Genomic DNA, 26,187 nt, shown 5'->3' with positions numbered 1-26,187 from the left:
AGTGAAGGGCCCATTCTTGAGGATACCAATGTAAAGGTGATTGACCATTCTTATAAACAGCAACATTTTCTTTTTCCATAAAGTGTAGTTGGCCTTATCAAAGGGAGGAATCTTGATACTACTGATTTTCCGTGTATTCATTTTTCCAAGATCTAATCTGTTTACTTTCAGATTTTGCTCTGATACCACTTGTTAGGTATGAATACAACACAGAGGGGTGGGGGTGAATGTGTTTGGGCTTAAATGTTTGATTTTTGATCGACTTTGGCTTTAGCAGTTGGTTGTTATCAATGATTTAGTAGAATAGATGTTAAACATAAATAACTGTGCAAATATGTAAAACAAAGATCTTCAAAATTCACTTAATTTTATATTAAAAAATCAAGCAGTGTTTTGCTACAAAATCTCTAAGTTCTTGTTTTAGAACTTATCTTCTTTCTTGTGAGAGAATTACCAGATTTTCTATCTAGATTGTTTTATATAACTAGAGGACCAGTGTTAACTTTATAACTCAGTTAACTGCTGGTTTACACAGTGGATACTAAACATTCTATTAGCTTTTCTAAACTGTCACTTGTCATTTCTATTTATAGAAAATCAAATCTTCCATTTCTGGCTTAGCATATCCTTAGCATCCCGTGTTTACTTTAATCTTCCTTTGTCAGTTAATCTTGCCATTGATCTTGCACATCTCTCAAGCTGCTTTTTGTAGACTTGTCAATCCAGCTATGTGAATTGTTTGTTGATTTACAACCTTGGATATTGAACTGTTTTGCAATTCTGTACTTAGAGAAATTTCTTCACTTCGAGATCTCCAATTAAGCTGTAGAGAACTCGACATCTCGATAGGCATGTTGGCTTGTCGATATATCTGAAACTTCATTGTTGACTTGACTTATCGACAACTCTGAGTTCTCTAGTAAATTTTGGTTTATCGATAACTCAGAGTTCTCTAATGGACTTTGGCTTATCGATAACTCAGAGTTCTCTAATGAATGTATACTTGTCGATATCTCTGAGTTCTCGAATGGGTATCTGACTTATCGATATCTCCAATAGCATTTTCTGAGTTCTCGATAGACAATTCCTGAATTCTCGATAGGTCTTTCTGAGTTCTCGATAGGTCTTTCTGAGTTCTCGAATGACTTCTCTATAACACTAATTATTTGACTTGTAGAGATCTTGACTTAGAATGTTTTTCACCAAACAGAATTATTCAACTCCAAGCTTCTTCATAATTCTTCTGAGGCATGACCTTCTTGATCTTCTTCCAGATAGAATTCTTAGGCTTGACACTGTTTAGGGAAAAATGCTCCAGTCTGCTCCATTTACATTTTACAGACATTAAGTGTTACAAGTATAAATTACAGATTAAGGCCACAGTACAACTAATCTTAGTGTTGTCAGAATGACTTAGTCTTGTTATGATACAGGCATGTCTTGCACAACATATACAAATTCTATAATCATATATATTAGTTTTACTTGCCAAACTTTTCTAAATTCTATAGAATTTTCATAAATATTAGTACTTAATTTTTTAATATTATAATATAATTATGAAAGGAAAAAGTATGATAGCTTGTGTGATCAGTATAATTATTTTCCATTTTTAAATCAAAATGAATAGAATCAAATCATATATTTATTGTGCTTATAAATTTTATTCATAAATTATAATTTCAAATATGAAAATAATAATATAATAACTTGTAATATTTTCATACCAAATTAAACAATTGCAAGAAGTTCATTGTTTCAATCGTAAATTTAAAATATCCACTTGTAATTTTTATTATATGAAACAATATAAAATTTACATTTTTTTGTAATTAGAGTATTGTCTAAAATCGTTAAAATCAATACATTTTCCAAATTATAATCCATTTGTAATTTTTATTATATGAAATAATATAAAATTTATAATTTTTTGTAATGAGAGTTCTGTCTAAAATCGTTAAAATCAATACATTTTCCAAATTATATTAATTGCTATAATTTTTTTAATAGAATTGCTTAAAAAATAACATTTTTCTTCTAATTTTGTATGAAATATAAATTAGAATTTAACATTTGCTCTTTAAAAATTCACCATTATTAAAAAAAGTCACATACACCTAGTTTAAATTTTGATATTAATGTATATTTTGTTTTAACAAAGTGAAATACGTGAAAAATGTTGGTTGGGCACAACACTCGTATATTTAATTAATTGTGCGATAACCTGGATAAATTAACTAGTACTTTTCAAAAATCGGGTCAAGTTCATGACAAATCCCTGTAAATCAAGCTAAAAATGTTGATACATATTATCTATTGACTTCGCTTTATAAAGATTTCTAACGCATTAATCCCTTGAATGTATGATGTTACAAATACCTTATTTCATTACTATAACGTCCTCATCGATTCAATAAACAGACTTTCTGAATCCGCTAATCAAAAAATGCAACTCAGCTCGATCGAGCTCTAATATATTTGGGAAAAAACAGACAAATTTTATATTTTTTAAAATCGAGTAGATTCCGATGTTAAATTCGGAATAAGCTTAAATATATTGGTTTAAATTAATAAAATAAATAAATTTATGAATTGTGGGTACACTTAAAACCACTTGATTTCTTTCATAACTGTTAACTTATTTAATTTTGATCGCATGAATAAAATTTAATATTATATTTTCTTAAAAATATTACATATACTTCCCCACAAAATAAGTTTTATTGAATAAAACACTCATTATAAATTTATTTATTATTTTTCATATAAATGTGAATATGATTATTTGTCATTGTCAATTAATTCTTGTTAGGTTCAACTTATAGAGGAGGTGAATGTATGTTCTTCGTTTTAAATCTTAAATGCAACGGAGATACTTTACAACGAACTAAACAGACAGAAGAGATTTCGCAGAATAATTCTTATATAAATAAATTAAACCACAAAGGTTTGGTTATACCTTTGAATATAGATTTAAAGTTACACTAAAAAGAGCCAATACAAATATATAAGCTATCAAACTAACGACTTTTTCTATCGCTCTAAAAACTTAGCTCTTATTAAATAATAATCAATACAATCAAAGAGACTATAAATGACGAGTGCAATCAAATGTATAAGGTTTTAATGGTGAGTAATCAACTGGGCATGACCTCTCCTTGTCAAATTATTTTTTTTTTGTGTTGGGAATAATTTGCAAGAGTTTCACACTTTTCACTATAGGAGAAATATAATTCCAATCAACATTTTTTTGATTATATAGCCTGGTAGGTATGGAGAGAGAGGGGGAGAGAGAGAGAGAGCATACGTGGCAAGCTCATGACCAAGTAAATTGATGTGACAACTTGCATTCTTGTACAACTTACGCCTGACTTGTTCGTTGAACTATAGTTGCACCACAGGTATATTTGGAACCTTCTTTACTTAGAATCTTGAGTGACTTTCGGCTACAAGGAATGTACATGGCAGTACTTGCGCCTATAGTTGTCACAAGGGCTCTTTGTACTTAGTTTTTATACACACTTACGCCAAAAAGGGACAAAAAGATGTTTTGCCTTAGTTTCTTCACTCACTTGCGCACTTACAAGGTACCATAAGGCTTCACTTGCGCCTACTAGCTCCAATAGAGTGTTTTGCCTTAGAAAATTAAGGCTACTTGCGCCTACTAGGCATACAAGGGAGGCTACTTGTGACGAGAGTGAACACGATACACTTTTGACTTAATTTTTAATCTCATTTCTTCCATATTGCTCCTACTAGGTCAAGACCGCTTCTAGTACTTAGTTTTTTAGCCATACTTTAATATACCTATTCCTACTAGGTAATAGAGTAGCTTTGGTGACTCCTACTACAAGGCAGTGATCATCTTGACTTAGTTTCTGTAGCGCAATTTAACCCTTTAACTGTTATATCTTCACGTCTTCTCTCCGAGTCTTTATATAAACCATATAACCTTCGTATTCATCCTCACTTAACAATTCTTCTAATGGTAGTACTTAGTTTTCCTTCACAGATCACTGACACCTTATGCAATGTTCTGTTTCACAGACAACTAGTTCTGCTCTCAGGCCTTCGTACTATAATATTTACAAATCATTGTTAAGTCTCATACCATATATAACTGTAATATCCCAAAATTTTTAGAATTATATTAATAATTGAATAACAAAATAAAAAGTATTGAAATTAGATAAAGATCAGGATATTAAAATTGAATTAAACTGATGGGCCTAAAATTTGGATCAGATTATAATATGGATAACTTGTAGGTTAAGATATAAGGTTTTGTATTATTATAAATACACAATATTCGTCTTCCTCGTTTTTATTCATAAAATTCGTAGGGCTATTTCTCATAAAGATTTAGATCTCTTGTAAAATTCGTAAAAAATTCATCGTAAGTCAGAATCCGTTGATTCTGAACTTTTCGGAAAGGTCTTTTCGTTCTCTACGACTTTGGGGATTCGTGTTTTCCAATAAAATGTCGTTTAAATGGTAAAAAAGAACAAATTTAGATCTTGTCAGATTTTGAGGTAAGTTTTCAATCGAGTTTGTTAGTGTTTTCAAAATTATATGTTATGTGTTTATATTTGATTATCAAAATTTGGGATAAGTGATGATATATTTGAAAGTATTATGTGTTACAAGTATACGTATTGTTGTATCTCTATGATGTCTAGATGATAATTCTGAATCTCTGATTTGTGCCATGGTTTGTGAAAAATATCGAATAAGAACTTAGAATCGTGATCACCGGTTTGTAGCGACAATTTTTAGAAAATTTAGGACCGTTATCACCGGGTTGTAGTGGTCGTGGTATGAATTATTGGTTTTGAATTATTGTCTTTTATGTAATTATTTGTATCGTGTGTATCAAATAAGAATATGAAAGTTTATTAAAAGTGTTTGTTTAGTGTATCGTATCATATAGATTATAGTATTTTGTTATATGTTTACGTGTTACTTGGCCTACTAGTTGGATCGATTGATTTCTTGCTGGGTTTCACAGCTCATTCTTTCAATTTCAGGTTTCGTCTAAGATTCGAGTTTGATAACATTGGAGTTCGGGAACTTAGGATTTGACTAGATTGACATTTGGTGAATTTCCGTTAATACTCACCTTTGTGAATTTCCGTTATCCAAAATTCTATTACAAAGGTGAATTGACGTTTCCACTTAATTTTTTTTTAAAAAATAGCAAGAAATACGCATTCTAAGAATGCGTATCACTATTAATACATTCTTAAAATACATATCTCATGTATTTTTATTTATTTTTTACTTTTTTCACGGGTGCGTGCTGAATTCAAGGGAAAAACAATAATATGTTGTGCATTTTCAAAATGTCCCGACAGGTATGTGATTGGCATTTTGGGATTGGGACACTTTTTAATAGGAAAATTAGGGTTGCTAATGAGTTGTCCAACCCGTCGAAACTGACCCAACCAAATTCTGAATTTGGTCAACTAAACTGAATCATCCACAATTATGGATCAATTGCGTTGATTTTTAATTTTGTCGTTTATAATAGGCTGGTTTAAAGTTTATCCATTTAAAACCTCAACCCAACCCGGTCTAATTAACATATCCTTGGAGTTTGTCTAATAATAAAATCATGCAATATTTGTATAAAACTTTTAAGTTGCTCCCGACAAGATTTTAGGCTTTCATGTGTCCACGGTATGAATGCAGCTAAGTATTGCATGACAGTATTCATTTTCATTAATAAATTTGCCTAGCATACATGAGACCTGTTTGTGTTTGTGTGATAATTTATAAGCTACTTATAATTTATAAGTTCGTAACAGTTTATTAAAGAGTGTTTGTCGACCCACTTGTAAGTTAAATTTATAACTTATAATCTGATAAGTTAAATGTTAACAACGACGTACTTTTTTTTTAACTTATTTTAATTTTTCTTTTTTTATTAAATTTAATTTTAAAATATATGTTTATAAATATTATATTAATTCAAAACTCATGAATTAAGATAATTGTATATAAAAAATATTTGTTTTAGTTCATTTAAATAAAAATAATTCTGACTTTTAAGTAAAGTTATCCAAACACTTATATAACTTATAATTTTTAATTTACTTATTACTTATAAGTTACTTATTCATTTTAAGTTATAAGTTAGTTATTTTAACATTTCTCAAACGGGCACATGTTATCTAGATCAGAATAAGACCCTGACTACCAATTAAAAATCTTGGAGTAAGTAAAAAAAATTTAAGATATAATTTCCCTTTTTAGTTTATAATAATAAACGTTTATTTGTTATTTGACTAGCTTAAAACCCGTGCGATGCACGGATCGCACAGATTTTTTTTAATATTATATAATTTTTTAATTTTTTTTGAATTTAATTCTTAATTTTGTTCATTTAAAATTTTAAATGATAATAATAATTATATTAGTAGACGTATATGTTTATAACTTTTTAGAACATTTAAACTTATTTAAAGTGATAGTATTGGTAAGGGGGGAAATGTTATTATAACGAAATTATTATTTCATTGAGGGTAAAAATATAATGTCTCTATTATGTTGGGACCTTAAAAAATATTATTTTAGCATGATGATTACTTAATCGATTAACTATAATTGAATAAAAGATATTTGAAAAAGATAATATTACTGATTGAACGATATAGTTTTATTAATAACTATATGTGTATTAAAAAAACAAATTATGTTTTAATTAAAATTTGAATTTTTAGTTTACAATATTAGGATACGAACTATACTTACTTTAATATTAATTTAATTTATCTCATATCAGTGATTTACATTTTTTTTAGCTCGATGCCCAATACACCAACCAAAACAAACTAATTATTTTTAGTCTCATTTTATTTTTTTTAAAGTGTGGATCAATAAAATAATTTTGTTTTAGACTGAATAATTAGTATATATTATTTTATTTTTGTTGGTCGAATTGTATTTTTATTTTAGTTTGTGTTAGTCTGAATCAATTGTATAATGTATTTTTTTATCCTGGATACATAAAATATATTATTTTGTTTATCCAAATTCATTTATATAATCTTTTTAGGAGGACCGATAGTGTTATTATTTTATCTTAGGCCGATTCACATGACATATCAACTGACTCTTAATAATTATATTTAGTTTGCTTATTAATTTAGCCTAAAGTAACAAATTAGAATAATATAGAAATCAATATGAATTAAAATATAAATTGGTAGAAGAAGTTGAATTTAATATAAATTATAATGATATAGAATTCAATATAAATCAGAATTGAAATTGGTAAAGTAATAAAAGAAGTTGACTTCAATATCAATTAGAATTAGAAATGATGAACCCAATAATTAGAATTGAAATAATTAAGTAAGGGTAATTAAGTAATTTCACCAAGTATCGACTGACTGACTACCAAACTTTTAATGTTTCGTCTATTATAATATAGTATAGATAGATGACTTCATAATAATTATATTAGTAAATGTATAATTAAGTAATTTCACCAAGTACCGGCTGATTGACTACCAAACTTTTAATGTTTCTTCTATTATAATATAGTAGAGATAGATGATTTCATAATAATTATATTAGTAAATGTATATGTTCATAACTTTTTAGAACATTTAAACTTATTTAAAGTGATACAATTGGTAAGGGGGTGAATGTTATTATAACGAAATTATTATTTTATTTAGTGTAAAAATATAATGTCTCCATTACGTTCAGACCTTATAAATAGTATTTTAGCATGATGATTACTTAATCGATTAACTATAATTCTATAAAAGATATTTGAAAAAAACAATATTATTGATTGAACGATATAATTTTATTGATAATTTTATGTGTATTTTTTAAAAAAATATTATTTATGTTTTAATTACAATTTGATTTTTTAGTTCACATCAATAGGATACGAATTATACGTAGTCTAGTATTAATTTGATTTATCTCAGATCAGTGATTTACATTATTTTATTTTAGCACGATGTCCAAGTTCATTTGTATAATTTTTGTTTATCCAAGTATATTAGTATAATTTTTTAAGAGGATGGATAGTATTTTTATTTTATCTTTACCCGATTTACATGATATATCAACTAAATCTTAATAATTATATTTAGTTTGCTTAAATTTAATTTAGCCCGAAGTAAAAAAGTAGAATAATATAAAACTCGATATGAATTAAAATATTGTAAAATTCGTAATTTTATTTTTAATTTATTTATTAGAAATTAGATATTAATTTGTCTAGATAAATATTTTAAAATTAGAATATTCTGAAAACATGTTGTGCAAGGTAGTTGATTTGTGAAAAGATTTGTTATTTGTGGAAATAAGTGTAAGAATAATTTAGAAAATCGAAATTTTTTTAGTTTAGGTAATTGTGTGTATCAAATATTTTATTTATGGAATTTACTTGGAGAGGTTGTAAATCTTTAGGAGGAAATATTATTATTTCCTAGTTGAGATATAGGGTTTTGTATCGTTATAAATACACCATATTCGTATTCCTTGTTTTTATCATTAAAATTCGTAGGACTTTCTCAGCAAAAATCAGCTGTCTTGTAAAATTCGTAGAAAATTCATCGTAAGTCAGAATTCAGTGATTCTGGACTTTTCAGAAAGGTCTTTTCGTTATCTTCAGATTTCGTGTTTCGTGTTTTTCAAGAAAATATCGTTTAGAGGGTCAAAAAGAGTAAATTCAGATCTGGTCAGGCTTTGAGGTAAGTACTTTTGACTTACTTTTATTTTTCGGAAAATATATTTCAGTTCTGTTTTTAATTTCGTATAAGATATAAGAATTTTGATTTCGAAATTATAAGATATAAGTATTTGTGAATTTTAGAACCCAGTCTCTACGTTTTCGAACCCGTTCGTAATTTACGCTATAATTCCGGAACTAGCCTTAGATACCCTTAGTAGGCGCACAAGTGTGCAACTTTAGATACCTATTAAGGGCGCGTAATTATTGAACTTTAGATGCCGACCACTGGCAAAGTGTGGTATAAAGAATAAGAATAAGAATTAGATGCCGGCTACTGGCAAAGTGTGGCCGTAGATCAAGACTGTGGTATTTATAAGAATTATCGTTTCGTTCTGTTTTATTCTGTTCAGATCTGTTATAAAATCTGTACTGTTATAAATTCTGCTCTGTTCTGTTTTAAATTCTGACTTATAAAATATAAAACTTTGGGTTGGATTTATTTTAGAAAATGTTTTACAAAATTATTATTGTTTTAAGAAAAATCGTTTTATCAAAACACCCATTGTTTTTCTGTTTAAGAGATAGTCAATTTGTACTTGCTGAGCTGTGTAGCTCACCCCTTTTAACATTTCAGGTTCGGAATTTGGAGCATATTAAAATTAAGGAATGAGAACTATGAGGAGATCTGTGCTGCTTCGTTTTGTGCTATTTGAATTAGAATAAAGATTTTGTTTTTAGAGAATAAATTTAATTATCTGTTAGACAATTATTATCGGATTTGTGGAGCTGCGTCTCTATTTTTATGATTTTGATTATTGAGTTTGACCGCTGCTTTGAATTTCGTGATCTATTAGAATTATCGAGTAATAATATATTTTATTTTTAGTTTTCGATTTAGAACTAATAGTCCGGAAGTGCGGGCTGTTACAGTTGGTATCAAGAGCAGGCTGTCCTTCGGAGTGTATTAGGTATGGGACTAGTACATTCCCTAGGATGCGATCCTTTAGACTATCGTATAGGTCTTAGAAAATTATTTTGGATTTAGGGCATTTATTTGTGTGATTATTTGATATGTTTGACTTTTGTGTTTTTTTGATTATTGACTATAAGTTTAGAATTTGTTTTGTGTGTTCTAGTAAAGATGGATGGAGAAAATCAGAACAACAATGAAAATCAGGGCAATAATGATGAAGGAGGAAACGTCTTTGACCAGCTGGCTGAAACTCTAGCTGTACTTGTGAATCAGCAACCGAAGCCCAACATCGTCTCTCAATTCAAGCGTTTGAACCCGCCAACTTTTGATGGAGCTACAGACCCGGCTATCGTTGAGATGTGGATCCAAGAGATGGAAAAAGCTTTCGGACTTCTGGGGAGCAATGAGGGACAGAAGGTGACCTTAGCTGTGTACCAATTGCAAGGAAGCGCTTACGACTGGTGGCTTATGGAAAAGAGAAAGAATGAGACGACAAATCTTGAAGAAAATCATGAACCGTACACTTGGGCAAAGTTCAAGAAGGCTTTAGAGGACAAGTACTTTCCGAGAACAGTTCGTCTGCAGAAAGAGAGGGACTTCATTCGACTTCAACAAGGTGGAAGAACCGTCATTGAATACGAAGCAGAATTTGCAAAGCTTGCGAAGTACGCGTCGACCCTAGTAGCAGATGAGAGCAGTCGAGCACGAAGATTAGAGGAGGGACTTCGAAGTGACATCAGGAATTCAGTGGCGTCGTTTGAACTTCAGACGTACGAGGCTGTCCTCAACAAGGCGTTAGTGATCGAAAGGGGCTTGGCAGAATCTGAAAAGGCGTCTGGCAGTTGGAATAAGAGGCGGATCACTCAAACTAGTGGGCAATCTTTTCAAGAGGGACCACTCAAGAAGCCACACGTGTACGATAACATCGGGGGTCAAGGTGATCGAGAGACGTGTACCAGGTGCGGCAAGAATCATCCGGACAAAGTCTGTCGTTGGAATACAGGTGCTTGTTTTCATTGCGGAGAAGTAGGACATAAGATTTCGAATTGTCCGCACAATCCGCCACCGCCACCAAGGAAGGAAGCAGATAACAAGATGGGCAAAGGACGTGTGTTTCAGCTGACAGGAAATGACAACTATCGCAATTAAGGTATGATTTCTTTTCTTTAGTGACTTATTTAATTTATTTATGTTATGTGAATTTGGGGACCAAATTCTTTTAAGGAGGGAAGAATGTAAAATTCGTAATTTTATTTTTAATTTATTTATTAGAAATTAGATATTAATTTGTCTAGATAAATATTTTAAAATTAGAATATTCTGAAAACATGTTGTGCAAGGTAGTTGATTTGTGAAAAGATTTGTTATTTGTGGAAATAAGTGTAAGAATAATTTAGAAAATCGAAATTTTTTTAGTTTAGGTAATTGTGTGTATCAAATATTTTATTTATGGAATTTACTTGGAGAGGTTGTAAATCTTTAGGAGGAAATATTATTATTTCCTAGTTGAGATATAGGGTTTTGTATCGTTATAAATACACCATATTCGTATTCCTTGTTTTTATCATTAAAATTCGTAGGACTTTCTCAGCAAAAATCAGCTGTCTTGTAAAATTCGTAGAAAATTCATCGTAAGTCAGAATTCAGTGATTCTGGACTTTTCAGAAAGGTCTTTTCGTTATCTTCAGATTTCGTGTTTCGTGTTTTTCAAGAAAATATCGTTTAGAGGGTCAAAAAGAGTAAATTCAGATCTGGTCAGGCTTTGAGGTAAGTACTTTTGACTTACTTTTATTTTTCGGAAAATATATTTCAGTTCTGTTTTTAATTTCGTATAAGATATAAGAATTTTGATTTCGAAATTATAAGATATAAGTATTTGTGAATTTTAGAACCCAGTCTCTACGTTTTCGAACCCGTTCGTAATTTACGCTATAGTTCCGGAACTAGCCTTAGATACCCTTAGTAGGCGCACAAGTGTGCAACTTTAGATACCTATTAAGGGCGCGTAATTATTGAACTTTAGATGCCGACCACTGGCAAAGTGTGGTATAAAGAATAAGAATAAGAATTAGATGCCGGCTACTGGCAAAGTGTGGCCGTAGATCAAGACTGTGGTATTTATAAGAATTATCGTTTCGTTCTGTTTTATTCTGTTCAGATCTGTTATAAAATCTGTACTGTTATAAATTCTGCTCTGTTCTGTTTTAAATTCTGACTTATAAAATATAAAACTTTGGGTTGGATTTATTTTAGAAAATGTTTTACAAAATTATTATTGTTTTAAGAAAAATCGTTTTATCAAAACACCCATTGTTTTTCTGTTTAAGAGATAGTCAATTTGTACTTGCTGAGCTGTGTAGCTCACCCCTTTTAACATTTCAGGTTCGGAATTTGGAGCATATTAAAATTAAGGAATGAGAACTATGAGGAGATCTGTGCTGCTTCGTTTTGTGCTATTTGAATTAGAATAAAGATTTTGTTTTTAGAGAATAAATTTAATTATCTGTTAGACAATTATTATCGGATTTGTGGAGCTGCGTCTCTATTTTTATGATTTTGATTATTGAGTTTGACCGCTGCTTTGAATTTCGTGATCTATTAGAATTATCGAGTAATAATATATTTTATTTTTAGTTTTCGATTTAGAACTAATAGTCCGGAAGTGCGGGCTGTTACAAATATGAATTGGTAGAAGAAGTTGAATTTAATATAAATTATAATGATATAGTGTTCGATATAAAATAGAATTGAAATTAATAAAGTAATAGAGGAAGTTGATTTCAATATCAAGAATTGATCGACCCAATAATTAGAATTAGAATAATTTAATAAGGATAATTAAGTAATTTCAGCAAGTACCGACCGACCGACTACCAAACTTTTAATGTTTCATCTATTATAATATAGTATAGATAGATATGATTGCTACAATATATTATTTTTTAAAAACCCGATCAACCCGATCAACCCAATCCTAAATAATCCAACCCGTCACAAGATTATTGAGTTTTTAAATTTTTTAAAGATTAATTAGTTAAAATTTTTATAACATGTAATAAATGGATTGAGTTGTTAAAATGATCAATTCGGGCCAACTCAACCCAGCCCCTAATTGAAACCGGAAGAGTAGAACAGTAAAAATAAAATGCCAAAATTTTGAGTTTTTAGTTTTCACCCTCTGACTTATTTAGTTATTTTTTACAAAATCCTCTCTTTTCTGTTTAGTTAGCTAGGGTTTCACTAAAGCACGGAATAAAACATCTTCTTCATAGCTTCAGTACTCGTCTCCATTCGTCGATTCATCATGGCGCAACGTTAGTCTCTCTCTCTCTCTCTCTCTCTCTCTCTCTCTCTCTCTCCCTCCCCCCCCTCTCTCTCTCCCTCCCCCTCTCCCTCCCTCCCTCTCTCTCTCTATACGCATTTGTACAATGAGAATTGAAATTGAATTGGTTTTGTAACTATTTACATATACAGCAGCTCGTTCGTTCCTACAAGTGGCGGTTACGGAAGAAGTGGCTTCTCCGCTCAGAGTCGTGCAGATGGAAGGATTGGTAAAAATTTAAATCCTACATTATTTAATTATCTATTTAATTAGATATATCTTTATTGTGTATGATGAATTAATCAATTAGGATATGTTTATTTTAGCTTTAATTTGGTATCGGTCTTATCTAGATTGTTGAAGGACATTTATCATATAAATTGTGGTGAATTTTAGGAACAAACATGATAAAACATGATTAACTGTAGAGTGGATTTTGTTGTGTTACTAAAGGTGTTAATAATAGCGGAAATACATAGTATGCTGAAATTATTATTTCATTTTAGCTGTTACCAAAGGTGAAAGGACCACGAGGTTTTTGAGTTCGTGAAGTATTTTATATTGAGCATATTGTAAGTGCTATATAAACCTCCGAGAAAGAACATTTATGACCCAATTAGTTGCTTGAACTTTAAAATGAAACCATTTCCGCAACATTGCTATAAGGCTGCTTCTGACTGCAGATATCATTTTCAGCTATTTTTACTTAACTTGGAAAGAGGGAGGGGGGGTTACTTTTTCACTTTTCAGATATCTGTCAGTTGTCAGGAGTAAGTTATTATATTCTTTGACAGTCTTGAATTTTGGGAGTGTGACCTGGATAGACACAGATAATATAAGATATATGTGATGAAACTAAAATAAAAGGATATAAAGAAGTTTGTCAAAGGGAATATGTGATATGTCTATTATTGTCATGGTTAAACCATGTATGTTTTTTCAATTGAATTACTTCAGATTCACTTACACCTGAGTTTTAAAATTGGAGGAAAGCAGATGAAGAAGAAGTAAATTCATAAAATTTTGACAACTTTATGCTCAGGAGTTTTTTAGGAACGAGCGAGGTAGCAAATTATCAGTACTTTCATCCTAAACTTTTACTCTAAAATTTTGATGTAAGGGACAGGAATAAAGCTTGGTGTCACTTAGTCTATTATAGCAACCTTATTTATATTCTTTTGTTTTTATTATTGCAACGATAAAATTTTAATTAGGCTCTCTCTTATTTGCTCTTTTCCAACTCAAAAGCACGCAAATGTTTGTATTTTAATTTTATTTTTGGAAAGGTTAGGTCTAACAGTTCAAGTCGTTTCACCCCCCTTCTTTACTCGCGTCTTCATTCCTCTATTTTTTTTCTTAAAAATATGGGAGCAAAAAATGAATATGATTTCATACAAAATTGAAGCCCAAGGAATGATACGTGTGACCGTAAAATATATAATAAGGTTTGTAAAGAGAATGATTAAAAGTAGGAATGATACATTAACCTACATATTTTTGGGATACTGGGCTGGAACTCTCGTTTAAGTTAGTATGAACGGTATGGAGGAATGAAAATGATAAATATTCACCTACATAATAGTACAAAAAAATTTCATTCCATTCTCACCCTAATTCATTCCCTCTAAATTTGATGAAGCACTTACACCCATGAAGGACCCTTTGTTGTCTTGTTACCCAATGTTGTTTCTAGGGCGGGTTCTTTCTACTATGCTATGGTTTGCAAACAAAAGTTTTTTAAAGTTGATTGTTTTTATTGATCTGATAACAGGCTATATTAAAGATTATAAAACATTGCAAGGAGTTTTCGCCCGCTCTTGTGACAGGTCAACTCCTTGGGTTAGATGTTGGAAGTGTGCTTGAAGTAACCAATTGTTTTCCTTTTCCCGTAAGTGACCTTTTTTTGACCTTTTTTATTGTCATACTTGGCTGCTGAATAACTACCGTGGATGATTGTGGGCACCAAAATGTATTTTATTTAATAACTAATAAATAAAATTTGCAATTATGATGGTGCCTCCCTTGCTAATTTTCCTCATCATTTCTCAAATAAAATTAGATCCGCGATGAAGATGAGGAGATTGAAGCAGAGGGTGCTAATTATCAGCTTGAGATGATGAGATGCTTGAGAGAGGTTAATGTCGACAATAACACTGTTGGATGGTAAGTTTGTCTTTTGTTTATGGGTAGCATAAATCAAGTTAATATTTGTAACAGATCTTCAAAAAGTTATATTAGTTATTAGTCTGTTACTCTGTTCTCTTTATAGATATTTTCGTTTCCTGTAATAATGGCTCATTTTGTTGTACTATTGATTTGTTTAATATCCTATACCTGCAAAGACAACCTGTGGCATATTGATCTCACTAATTTGCTGCTCATTTTCTGCCTGTATTATTACATAACAAATTGTAAAGAAGTAACTAATTTACTAATGAATTATTGATAACAAAAATGTTGGCTCTTCAAAAAGTAAATCCTCCCTTCAGATATACCTCCCTCTCTTTTTAGATCAAATTAGTCATGTTTTAAAAAGTAGCTATAAATTAATAATATTAAATAATAGTAAGTAAAATATTTGTTGAATTTGAACCTAAATTTCTTTAATACATTGAATTCCTGTAGGTTTATTGTGTGATATACAAAATTTGACTAGAGTATATTAGTGCATAGTACATGTGAACAGTTTGCTGACTTGGGACGACTATGCTGGTCGTCCTTGCAGTACATTAGCAACTTTGTGTCGTGAGAACCTTGGTAACTGTAGATCAATAGAGTTATACATGAACCATTTTTGAATTGATTGTTATTGTTGTTGGATCATGCCTCTGTACATTAAATGAATGTTCCTTTTTCTAATCTGGATCAAAAGTCGTTTAAATAGTTTTTTTTATATTGTTTGTTCAGTTATCTTCAAGCTGCTTGCATATATGAATAGTGTTTGCTTAGCCTTGATCTTGTTAATGGTGTTTTATGTATATGTTATTCTTTACGAATTCATATATGAATGTTATATCATACATAAACGTGAATGACAAACCCTTGTCAATGATTTTCCAGGTACCAGTCAACTTTACTAGGCTCTTTTCAGACAGTGGAGCTTATAGAGACTTTCATGAATTACCAAGTAATATTCGTTTCCCCAATCCAACTGCTAGGAAACATTTATTATGCAAGCTTATCTGTGCTAGTTATAATTACCTTCACACACACACGCACACTATATTCTATATAATTTTCAATCAACAAAATCCGTAGCATTGCGTATCAACTGTTTCTTAGCCTTCCGTTCAAATATATAATTTTCCATATCTGGGAATTCATTATTATATCTTTTCTACATGCTGGAAGTCAATCCATCGCCTACATAGTGTTGATTGTTTTTGTGGTTGCAGGAGAATATAAAGCGATGTGTTTGCATCATCTATGATCCCTCCAAGTCTAACCAAGGTGTCTTAGCGTTGAAGGCCTTGAAGCTTTCTGACTCATTCATGGAACTTTACCGCAACAATAATTTTACTGGAGAGAAGTATAATCCCCTCTTTCTTTATTTCAATTAAATCTCTGCTTTAAATTATTTCATATTTGTGCTTTCATTTTTGTATGTATTTTTATTCGTTTGTTTATTTGATACTTAGGCTGCGGGAGAAAAATCTGTCGTGGGTGGATATTTTTGAGGAGATTCCAGTATGTTTCTACTCCATTTGTTCTTTATATCTGTAAAATAGAACGTCCTTAAGCTAGTTTCTCCTTCCAAGTTAACACTCATAATCTTAACATTAAGATGATTAAGTAATACTGTGTGTTATAAACTCACGCATCAGACGTTTTAGTGTTGCAACTTTGATTTGGGTATTAATATTAAAAATTATATTCATGGGTTAAAGCAGTTAATTTCCTTAGATTGTGATTCAGATTTGCCAAGTAACCATTGATTAGTATACTGTATATTAACGGATATTGTATCTCAAATGATAATCTAATTTTTAATACCAACTATTTGCTTATGATTTTTTCTAGATTAAGGTCTCCAATTCGGCTCTTATTAGTGCCTTCATGACTGAACTTGAGGCTGAAACACCTGTCACCCAGGTAAATATAGTTATGTTTTTTTTTGGCGTCGTTCCTAATAAAAAATTCTAATAACCAAATTTCTGTTTATGGTAGTGTGACTATGACAGGCTACAATTGTCGACCAATCCACTTATGGAGAGGAATGTGGAATTTTTAATCGAATGCATGGATGATTTGTCAATGGAACAGCAGAAGGTGATTCTTGTTATTCCATCTGTTATCTATTCCGTATTCTTAGAATCACTATTGAGCTGACAAGTAGTAGCCTTTTGTTTACAGTTCCAATACTATTATAGAAACCTATCACGTCAGCAAGCACAACAGCAATCATGGCTTCAGAAGAGAAGGTAATTTCTGTAAAATGGGTCCTTTGCTTCTGAAAAGTTTTTATTACAAGTGGGGTCTGCTGTAAAACCAAATAAATTATCCATGTCTGTCATTATATCTAGCAATATGCCCTTTATTGCTTTTAAAATCAAGTAAAAACAGTATTGTCTGGCATTTTTTTTAAATAGAATTTGTGGAAATTTAATTTTTTTACTGAATCTTTGTTTCATCTATCGTATATTTTAGATTGTCTTTACTCATTTCTGATCTTTGTATAGTTACAGTATTTATACTTCATAATTTTCAATCCTGGATATTTGGTAGCTCGATAAATTGTAGTTTTGTCTTGCATTTGTAAAAGTGGGGTACCAATGTACCATGATCTGTTATACTGCAATTGAACCTTAGTTATACTGTGCCTGATATAAAGTTTGTGGCATATTCTAAAAACTTTGAGAATCTTGGCGCTTCGATATCTTATATTATCTATTTCCTTCTGTACATGTGATTTGTTTCTTATTTCTCCTGTGTCATAGGGCTGAAAACATGACACGAAAAGCTGCTGGAGAAGAGCCATTGCCCGAGGAGGATCCTTCAAATCTCATTTTCAAGCCAATTCCAGAGCCGCCGCGGCTGGATAGTTTCCTTATAACAAATCAAATTTCCAACTACTGCAACCAGATTAATGGGTATATGCTTCAAATCCTAATATTAGTCATATATCTGTTTATAATTCTTAAAAAGTATGCCAAACTGCCAACTAGCAAGGACATGTGTACTTCATCAGATGAATAGAATTATGATTAAAGTTGTTAATGGAATTTTTTCTATGTATTGAAATAACCAGGATCAGTTTCTTCTATGGAAACTACTGGTGGAAATAATCATCCTAGGCCATGCATCACAGCACTAACAGTAGATGTACAAGTCATTATATAATGCTAACATTAGTTTCCAGTGCTTTATATTCCGTGTTTACCCCCTTTTACTTCATTACCCTCTTGACTTGGATAGCTTCCAGTTAAATGTCTTGCACTTTATGATCAATAATTCTTTCTATTTTGATTAGCCTTCAACAGCTAATTAGCGTTATAAATGTGTATTTGCTATGGAAACTTTGTGCTCCTTCCTAAAACTAATTTAAATAATCAGATCTGCCATCTTGTCAGTGGCATCATCAAACACAATATGTTGGTTAATATTAATAAATGTGTAGTACTTGTTTTAGTGTTGTAGTTTTCGGTGACAGACTGATGGTTGTGTAAAACATTCAAAACATCAACACTGTACTCCTGCAGCAACACCAAACTCCTTTTTCTTCTATACATTCGCTATGTAGTTTTCCCATACTACCCTATGCCATTTGAGATATGAATCTAAGAGGGTGCGAATCTACACTTCTCTCATGGTTTCTGTTATGATGATGTATGGCAACTGTGTTCATTGTTACTTGTTAGTCAGCTGAATTGATGCACAATCATGCCAGTATGGTAGTGGTTTGCCATACGTGTATTAACTGAATTTTGCTGTGTTGGTACCCTGTAATATGTAGTTGGTCAATTACTCTTCTTCTCAGTATATCCTAATGACTGATAATAATTTTTACATGAGATATTGATTTATTGCCTAATGATGGGAAAATTTAACCATATATTAAACAGTATTGGCACCGTGCAACTCTAATTTCTATCTGCACCTCAAACCACAGTGTTGCAGGACAAAGTTTCAGCAAGCTTTATCTGATGAAAGCTTTGCATGAGAATTAGGAGATCTTTTTCAAGAAAATGGTTTTGTGGTCCAGTCATCACTATCAGTTTACAGATGATTTTTCCTGCCCCAGATTAGAAGGTTGTGCTATTTTGTTCTCTCCCTGCATTTGTATGGTCGCTTGTGTCTGAAAGCATCCATTATGATAACTGATCAGTCAGCTTTGTGAAAGAGATTTTGAATTTCTGTAGTTTAAACTTTTAGTGATTTATCAAATTTTACACATTTATTTAACTTAATATTTTATTCTCTCTGGGCTGTCAGAACAGAACATAGAATTAGCCAAGATGCGCATATAAATATCTTGTACTTGAGATGTTTTAATTTTATCATTTTCTGTCTATTCCTGAGTAATTCGCCAGCTTCTGCCTTACATGATTGATTCGGATGTAATTTTAGTAATGTTTGCAAACAGAAGGTTTAATTTACTTTAAGATGCAGTTTGAATTTGACAGGAAAAAATAAAGGTGCAGGGATTGGTTTAGCAAGTTCATGTAGTTAGGCCCCATTTGTTAACAAGTGAGCCATTCCAAATGAACTGAAAGTGTTGTATTAGCTTTCATCAAAGTTTGAAAACTGCAATATATCAGTAACCTTAAACTATATTTTCAACTTTAATAAACGGAATGTAGTACCCGAAACATCATCTTTATAGACTGTGTTTCGAAAAATAAATTAAATCATACATATCTAGTTTATTCTGCTGTATACAGCGTTGTAAAAATTGGAAATCGGGGAAAATTGATCGAACTATCAATTTGGGATTAATTAAAAATCGACGATTAATAGAAGTAAAAATTGGATGTATTATAATATTAAATTATATTTAATATATTATTGTGATTATATTAGTTATTTATTAACAAATATATATTTATTATGTCACAATTTCTATAATTATTCATATTTAAATAATACAGTATTTTAATTTTAATAAATAATTATATATACTCAAATAAAGAAAAATTTGTAAAAATAATCGAATTTCAAAAATTAAATCGACCGGGTAATTTGCAGGAAATTAATCGATTATAATATGGGAAAAAAATAAAATACACTCAGGTATCAAAATATTGTTATGAATTTATTTTTGAAGTCAATTATATGCTAATACGATTCTTGTTTTTCAAACAAAACTCGAATTAATGAAATCCGAGTCGCACAAAAAATAGAAAAGCATCCTAAAGTTGAAACGAGTTACTAGATCTAGAAGCTTCTAGACTCCAGTACCGGTCAAGAGAGACTCCTATAAATACAATACTCTTCTCCCCCAAATTTATCATCCTCATACATTTTCTCTCGCGACAAAAAGCCCTAGATTCTTATTCTCAATATTACTTCATACTCAAGGTACGAAATCTCAATATTCTTAATCATTGTATAAGTACTGTAAGTTTCGATTAATTTATATTTGTATATATCTGTTGCGATAATATAATTTGTATCTATTATGTGTTATGTTTAATTTGTGGGAAAATATGTAAGATCGATTGATCTTTATGTTTAGATTCATCGTGTGTATTTGATTATTAGTTTGTGTACTGTATAGTTATGTTGATTTATATTATTGTCAGTAATTTGTTATCGATTTTAATTGAAATTTACACCTGCTATTTGTTCTAGGCTTCTAGCTATTCTAAACTTCGGAAATTTACGAAAACTGGAACATAATTCTCACATAATTGCTCGAGTTATAGTTTTGGAATATTTAGTTCAGTATTATTATTTGAATTAGGGGTACAGACTCTGCGATAAACCGGATATACTGGTGATAGAAGTTCTGACATATATGATCCGTTTCTACAGCAACTCATCCAAACAACTATAATTGATACCTATATCAAGTCATTAGTTCGCCACTTATATTGATGTAACTCTATGGGTTAGTGGTCAATTTAAATTTCGGTAGGTATCGGGAAAAAAGGATGATAAACGAAGAATTTGCAATATGTATGAAGAAATATAATGATCAAATGACTACCTTAATTTAATCGTTGCGTCATGTGCGTATAGAAGCCACATAAAGAGATTTGTGCGCTAGTCATCAACCAATGGTGCCAAAAAATAAAGCCATTTCATAGGACAACTTAGATTTTATGTCGAAATATGAAAGGGGGTTAATGATGTGATGTGTATTGATTAGTGTTTTAATTGAATTTCTATATGAATGGGTGGTGTAAGTGAGATATAGCAGAAGCAAGAAATTGTCAGGTTGATGTAAAATCTTTTGAACTAGTCTAGTTTATATTTAACTTTCGTGGTCTAAGCTGCTTCTTTGTTACAGATGGGGTTTTGCAATATAAATCTGTTTACTGCAATGCGTATGTGGATATCTTTAGTTTTTATTTTTGTGTTTGCAATGACTACTTTATGAATTAATTGAACTCAATTTTCTCATTGTTTTTGCCTTGATAACAGATGCAGATCTTTGTTAAAACTCTTACCGGCAAGACCATTACTCTAGAAGTTGAAAGCTCTGACACTATTGATAATGTCAAAGCTAAGATCCAGGACAAAGAGGGTATCCCTCCAGACCAGCAGAGGCTAATTTTTGCTGGCAAGCAGCTCGAAGATGGAAGGACTCTTGCTGACTACAACATTCAGAAGGAATCCACCCTTCATTTGGTGCTCCGCCTACGTGGTGGCATGCAAATCTTTGTTAAGACCCTTACAGGAAAGACTATCACTTTGGAAGTAGAGAGCTCCGATACAATCGACAATGTGAAGGCGAAAATCCAAGACAAGGAAGGGATCCCCCCAGACCAACAGAGGTTGATTTTTGCTGGAAAGCAGTTGGAGGACGGAAGGACATTGGCTGATTACAATATTCAGAAGGAATCTACTCTTCACCTGGTACTGAGGCTGCGTGGTGGAATGCAGATCTTTGTCAAGACTTTGACGGGGAAGACTATCACGTTGGAGGTGGAGAGCTCAGACACTATCGATAATGTCAAAGCAAAGATTCAGGACAAAGAAGGCATCCCACCAGACCAGCAGAGGCTTATATTTGCTGGAAAGCAACTTGAAGATGGTCGCACACTTGCTGACTACAATATTCAAAAAGAGTCTACACTTCACCTGGTGCTCCGTCTCCGAGGAGGGATGCAAATCTTTGTAAAGACATTGACTGGCAAGACCATCACTTTGGAGGTGGAGAGCTCGGATACAATTGATAATGTGAAGGCAAAGATCCAGGACAAAGAGGGAATCCCACCAGACCAGCAGCGGTTGATTTTTGCTGGAAAGCAGCTGGAAGATGGAAGGACCTTGGCGGACTATAACATTCAGAAGGAGTCCACCCTTCACCTTGTTCTTCGTCTCCGTGGTGGTGTGTTCTAGTCTTTTGAGCCCTGCTTTCATTTCTGAGTTCAGTTCGGATTAAGTTGAACATTTTTATGTGCTTGTGTGTGTCGGAAAACAATGAATTGTCTGTTCTGGTGACTACTTATATATTTCCTTAAGCTTTTTTATGTAGAATGACCTAAAGTTGTTGATTGCTAATGGCAAAGACAATAGTATCACATACTATCACTGCCTGTTTCTGGTGTACTGCTTAATACATTTAAGTGTTTATCTATAAATATAAATATGAATCAAAAATGTGATTTTGATACAAAATTTTGGAAAATGCTTGGTGTACACAATTTGATACAAAATTTTGTACAAAATAACACGTATTAAGTTTTAATTGGAATGACCCCTGTATTCACATCAAAACCCACAATTAAAACATCATAAATCAATTGTCATATCATTTTGTACAAATTTTTTGAACATAATTCTGTACAACCAGAACTACTCCTACAACATATTTCAAATGTTTTGTTTTTGGGACCATTCTTTGAAGGATGTGGTCGGTGGATTATTTTGCAATTTGAATTTTGTTTTGTATCATCGACAACGGGTATCGTAAAGTAAAATAATTTCGTGTTCAAGAAAAAAATGCATTTAAATTTCGGTAAGTTCTATGTGAATAACGCCATAGGGACTGAGGGAGTATATATTTTTATCCAGTAAGGAAACAAAAACCAAGGTTTTGATGAATAACAGGCTTTTTAGTGAATTGACCAGGATTCAAGTTAGTATATTCAGCTGCGAAAAACCTATATTTGTATACGGTACAATTACACAAGGTAGCTGAACTCTTAAATTTATTAGTAATGGACTAATAGTCAACCAACAAGCATAAGCAAACATGTGAATGCGAAACACGTAAATATGACCTGAAGCCATCATCTTTAGCTAGAAACAACCATACACAAAAGGGTCACAAAGGAAGCCTATTTATTCTAACAATTCCTACAAAAGATGATCCTGCAGCTTATACATTATTCCACACAGCACAGTCCATCGCAGCTTCCGTAAACTGAAGATCAAGGTTAACACCGTAAAATGAATAATCATTCATTCCCTGATTGACGACCCTCATCAACTCATTGAAGTTATCATTCCACTCCCCCTCGAAATCTTTTTCTGGCTCTGTTTGTTCCTGTTTCTGGACATGCATTAGTTCTCCTTGTAGCGTACTTGGTTTGGAATTTTTAGTACTACTACTCGGGCAATTTTCTCCCAAAGCTCCAAAGCTGGACTGATTGAAGTAGAAAGATGAAACGGGGATGTTTTCGAATGTGGATTTGATTGTAAAGTCTGTTAAGGATTCAGCACTTTGATGAGTACTCCAAAGAGGGTGGTGGCTTTTGTATTCAATGTCTGTTTTTTCTACAAACTCACTCGTTTTTTTAGCATCTTCATTTTGTGAAGAAGTATCTAAAGAGAAATCAGTGATGGCCTTACATGCATTATTAATGTTTTTACCATTACAATGATCTTGATCACCACGAGATAGAAGCTTGTGAGTTTTGGGGTCTAGACCATGAGCAATGAGCTTCTTCTTGATGCATGAGTTCCAAAAGTTCTTTATTTCATTATCTGTTCTACCTGGCAAGTACTTAGCTATCTGAGCCCATTTGTTTCCTAGTATTCTATGAGCTTCGATGATCGTCCATTCCTCGTGTACAGCGAAACTCCCCCTTTTAAGATCAGGCCTCAAGTAATTTAGCCATCTTAATCTGCAACTCTTTCCACACCTCTGCAATCCTGCAGATTAATTAAATAATTCCCATATCACACGAGGAAACAAAATTAATAACATTCGACAAAAACAAAAAAATGCATGTCATACCTGCTAGTTTCGGGACAGAACTCCAGCAGTCATGGCCTTTGGCAGTGATGTGTTTGATAAGTTTTTCATCTTCTTCAGGAGACCAAAGTCCTCTCTTCACTTTCTGTTTGCTGCAACAGTGATGCACCATCTTCAATCTCTATATTTTCAGCTGTTCTGTTAATATTCATATGACATCTCTCAATCTCGATATCTAGCTATATATACACAGGGAGTGGCTTCTTCACCAGCTGCTCCATGCTAATCATTCATAATATGGACCAACTATAATATGTCTTGTACATAAACAGTTATAGTTTTCTCTGCCGTATATGCCATTTTTGGAGTGTACGTTTCTGTATCTTATATCTGGCATAATTGGCTAACACGTGTGTATATTTTATATGAGAGACAGGAAGAGTGATAAAGATAATAGTTCTTCACTACAACAAAGATAGGCTTTTGTGACCGAATACTTACTACTAACTAACGTAAATGGAGCATTCACGACAGGACTAGTGTAAGAATTCTGTCAGTAAAAGGTCATATGTGTTGTAGTATTCGCATGTTTTGTAAAATATTTGTTGGTTGTTTTTTCGCTAAGAACTTAGCAAAAAAACAATATTGCACTACGAGTTGAACCGAGTGAAACGAGTAACTTAGTTGCCTCCTAGATACGAATTTTAATTGATTTTATTCATGAAAGTTTGTACTAGTGGACTAAGTTTTTAACGCTTAATAGCCGTAATCAGTAGAATTCATAATTAGTAACATAGTAATATGTTCACCAGCTTTTACGGAAATATTTGTTTCATGGATTTCCCAGACCAAAGAGAATAAAAAGATAATTTCTTCTCAGAACAACAAGAGAAGATGATGATTAAAGGTGATGTCGGTGTTAATCATACTTAATCCTTTTCACCGTCCTCCATTTACCACTTGCTTATTTACTGTCAGCTGTCACATGGAAACTTCCTAAATTTTGCTCTGTTGTCTGAGAACCAATCAACTAACTCCATGGATAACACATATACAGAATAGTCTAACAACTATGCCCTGTATATGTAGGGTCCCGAGCCCTGACAAACGATGGTTGTAATCATATGTCCGCTCAAGGTTTAACACGAGAAACTGATCCAGGAGCTTAATTTTTTGGTGTTAAGTTTCACAGTTATTCGGTTCTGATTTGAGCGATCCATATTACAAATTTGTGATCGAAAAACAATGTTCCAACATTGTCCTGTTAATCGACACATATTAGTTTTACTGTCAAATTAAGTTATCATTTACCATCACTGCGTATGATTATAAAACTTAAACTTTAATGAAACTTTCAACAACCATCAATTGACTTGTTTACAAGCTTCATTGCTTTCTCCTACAGGAATTAAACTTGTTTTTTTCACCACCATTTAAGACATCTGAATCATGAACAATTTACTATCTTTGCTTAATTGCAGGACCCCCGCCACAGATTTTCTACATTCTATCATGAGACTGCAGCCATCGTTTGGTGCAGTCTATGAGCTTATCATAACAAATTAAAAATCATGCTTATCTGTTGTTCTTTTGATATCGTAAGTTTGTAGTTGAGACTTATTTTTCTTCTGCACTTGTAAGGTATTTAACATGTTTAGTATTAGTTTGTCACAGGTACAGAACTCAAACGTTGAATACATATCATAACTCTGTAGCGAAAATAATTGCTCATCATCTGCAGGAACTCGTTCATGCATCAGAAATATAAGGGGTGCTTAGAATCTTTTAGGATCTCTTGCATTGTGCAAATAATAGCATCACAAATCTCCATATCTTTTGTCGTGTGTAATCACTGAATGAATCAATCAGGATTTAGGATTTCAAAA

General features: G+C 31.9%; 4 protein-coding genes across 5 annotated transcripts; 3 read left to right on the top strand and 1 right to left on the bottom strand.

The window, feature by feature from the left end:
- Nucleotides 1-9,839: 9,839 nt before the first annotated feature.
- On the top strand, nucleotides 9,840-10,820 carry LOC141686427 (uncharacterized). The gene has a single exon (XM_074491464.1). The coding sequence runs from the start codon at nucleotides 9,840-9,842 to the stop codon at nucleotides 10,818-10,820; it is 981 nt and encodes a 326-aa protein (XP_074347565.1).
- Nucleotides 10,821-12,832: 2,012 nt separating this feature from the next.
- On the top strand, nucleotides 12,833-19,504 carry LOC141686724 (eukaryotic translation initiation factor 3 subunit H). 2 transcript variants are annotated; one of them, XM_074491772.1, is made up of 12 exons: nucleotides 12,833-12,985; nucleotides 13,146-13,222; nucleotides 14,765-14,881; nucleotides 15,053-15,156; nucleotides 16,054-16,120; nucleotides 16,389-16,522; nucleotides 16,632-16,680; nucleotides 17,014-17,085; nucleotides 17,161-17,262; nucleotides 17,347-17,414; nucleotides 17,931-18,083; nucleotides 19,103-19,504. In XM_074491772.1, exons 1-12 carry the CDS (start codon nucleotides 12,976-12,978, stop codon nucleotides 19,158-19,160), a joined length of 1,011 nt encoding a protein of 336 aa, XP_074347873.1. In that variant the 5' UTR covers nucleotides 12,833-12,975; the 3' UTR covers nucleotides 19,161-19,504. The 2 variants fall into 2 exon arrangements, with proteins under 2 accessions (XP_074347873.1, XP_074347874.1); XM_074491773.1 differs by having other exon boundaries at nucleotides 12,871-12,985; nucleotides 13,149-13,222.
- An 845-nt stretch (nucleotides 19,505-20,349) lies between these two features.
- LOC141683291 (polyubiquitin-like) lies at nucleotides 20,350-22,697 on the top strand. Its single transcript, XM_074487982.1, has 2 exons — nucleotides 20,350-20,511; nucleotides 21,580-22,697. The coding sequence occupies exon 2, from the start codon at nucleotides 21,580-21,582 to the stop codon at nucleotides 22,498-22,500; it is 921 nt and encodes a 306-aa protein (XP_074344083.1). The 5' UTR covers nucleotides 20,350-20,511; the 3' UTR covers nucleotides 22,501-22,697.
- A 785-nt stretch (nucleotides 22,698-23,482) lies between these two features.
- LOC141686426 (uncharacterized) lies at nucleotides 23,483-24,473 on the bottom strand. The gene is made up of 2 exons (XM_074491463.1): nucleotides 24,344-24,473; nucleotides 23,483-24,258 (listed from the first exon to the last, which is right to left on the bottom strand). Exons 1-2 carry the CDS (start codon nucleotides 24,471-24,473, stop codon nucleotides 23,483-23,485), a joined length of 906 nt encoding a protein of 301 aa, XP_074347564.1.
- Nucleotides 24,474-26,187: the final 1,714 nt, after the last annotated feature.

The sequence above is a fragment of the Apium graveolens genome, chromosome 9 (genome assembly GCF_009905375.1).
Source record: "Apium graveolens cultivar Ventura chromosome 9, ASM990537v1, whole genome shotgun sequence".
In the NCBI taxonomy this organism is placed as follows: Eukaryota; Viridiplantae; Streptophyta; class Magnoliopsida; order Apiales; family Apiaceae; genus Apium; species Apium graveolens.
Note: the sequence above shows the minus strand (reverse complement) of the source record. Positions and strands in the feature narration are given on the sequence as shown.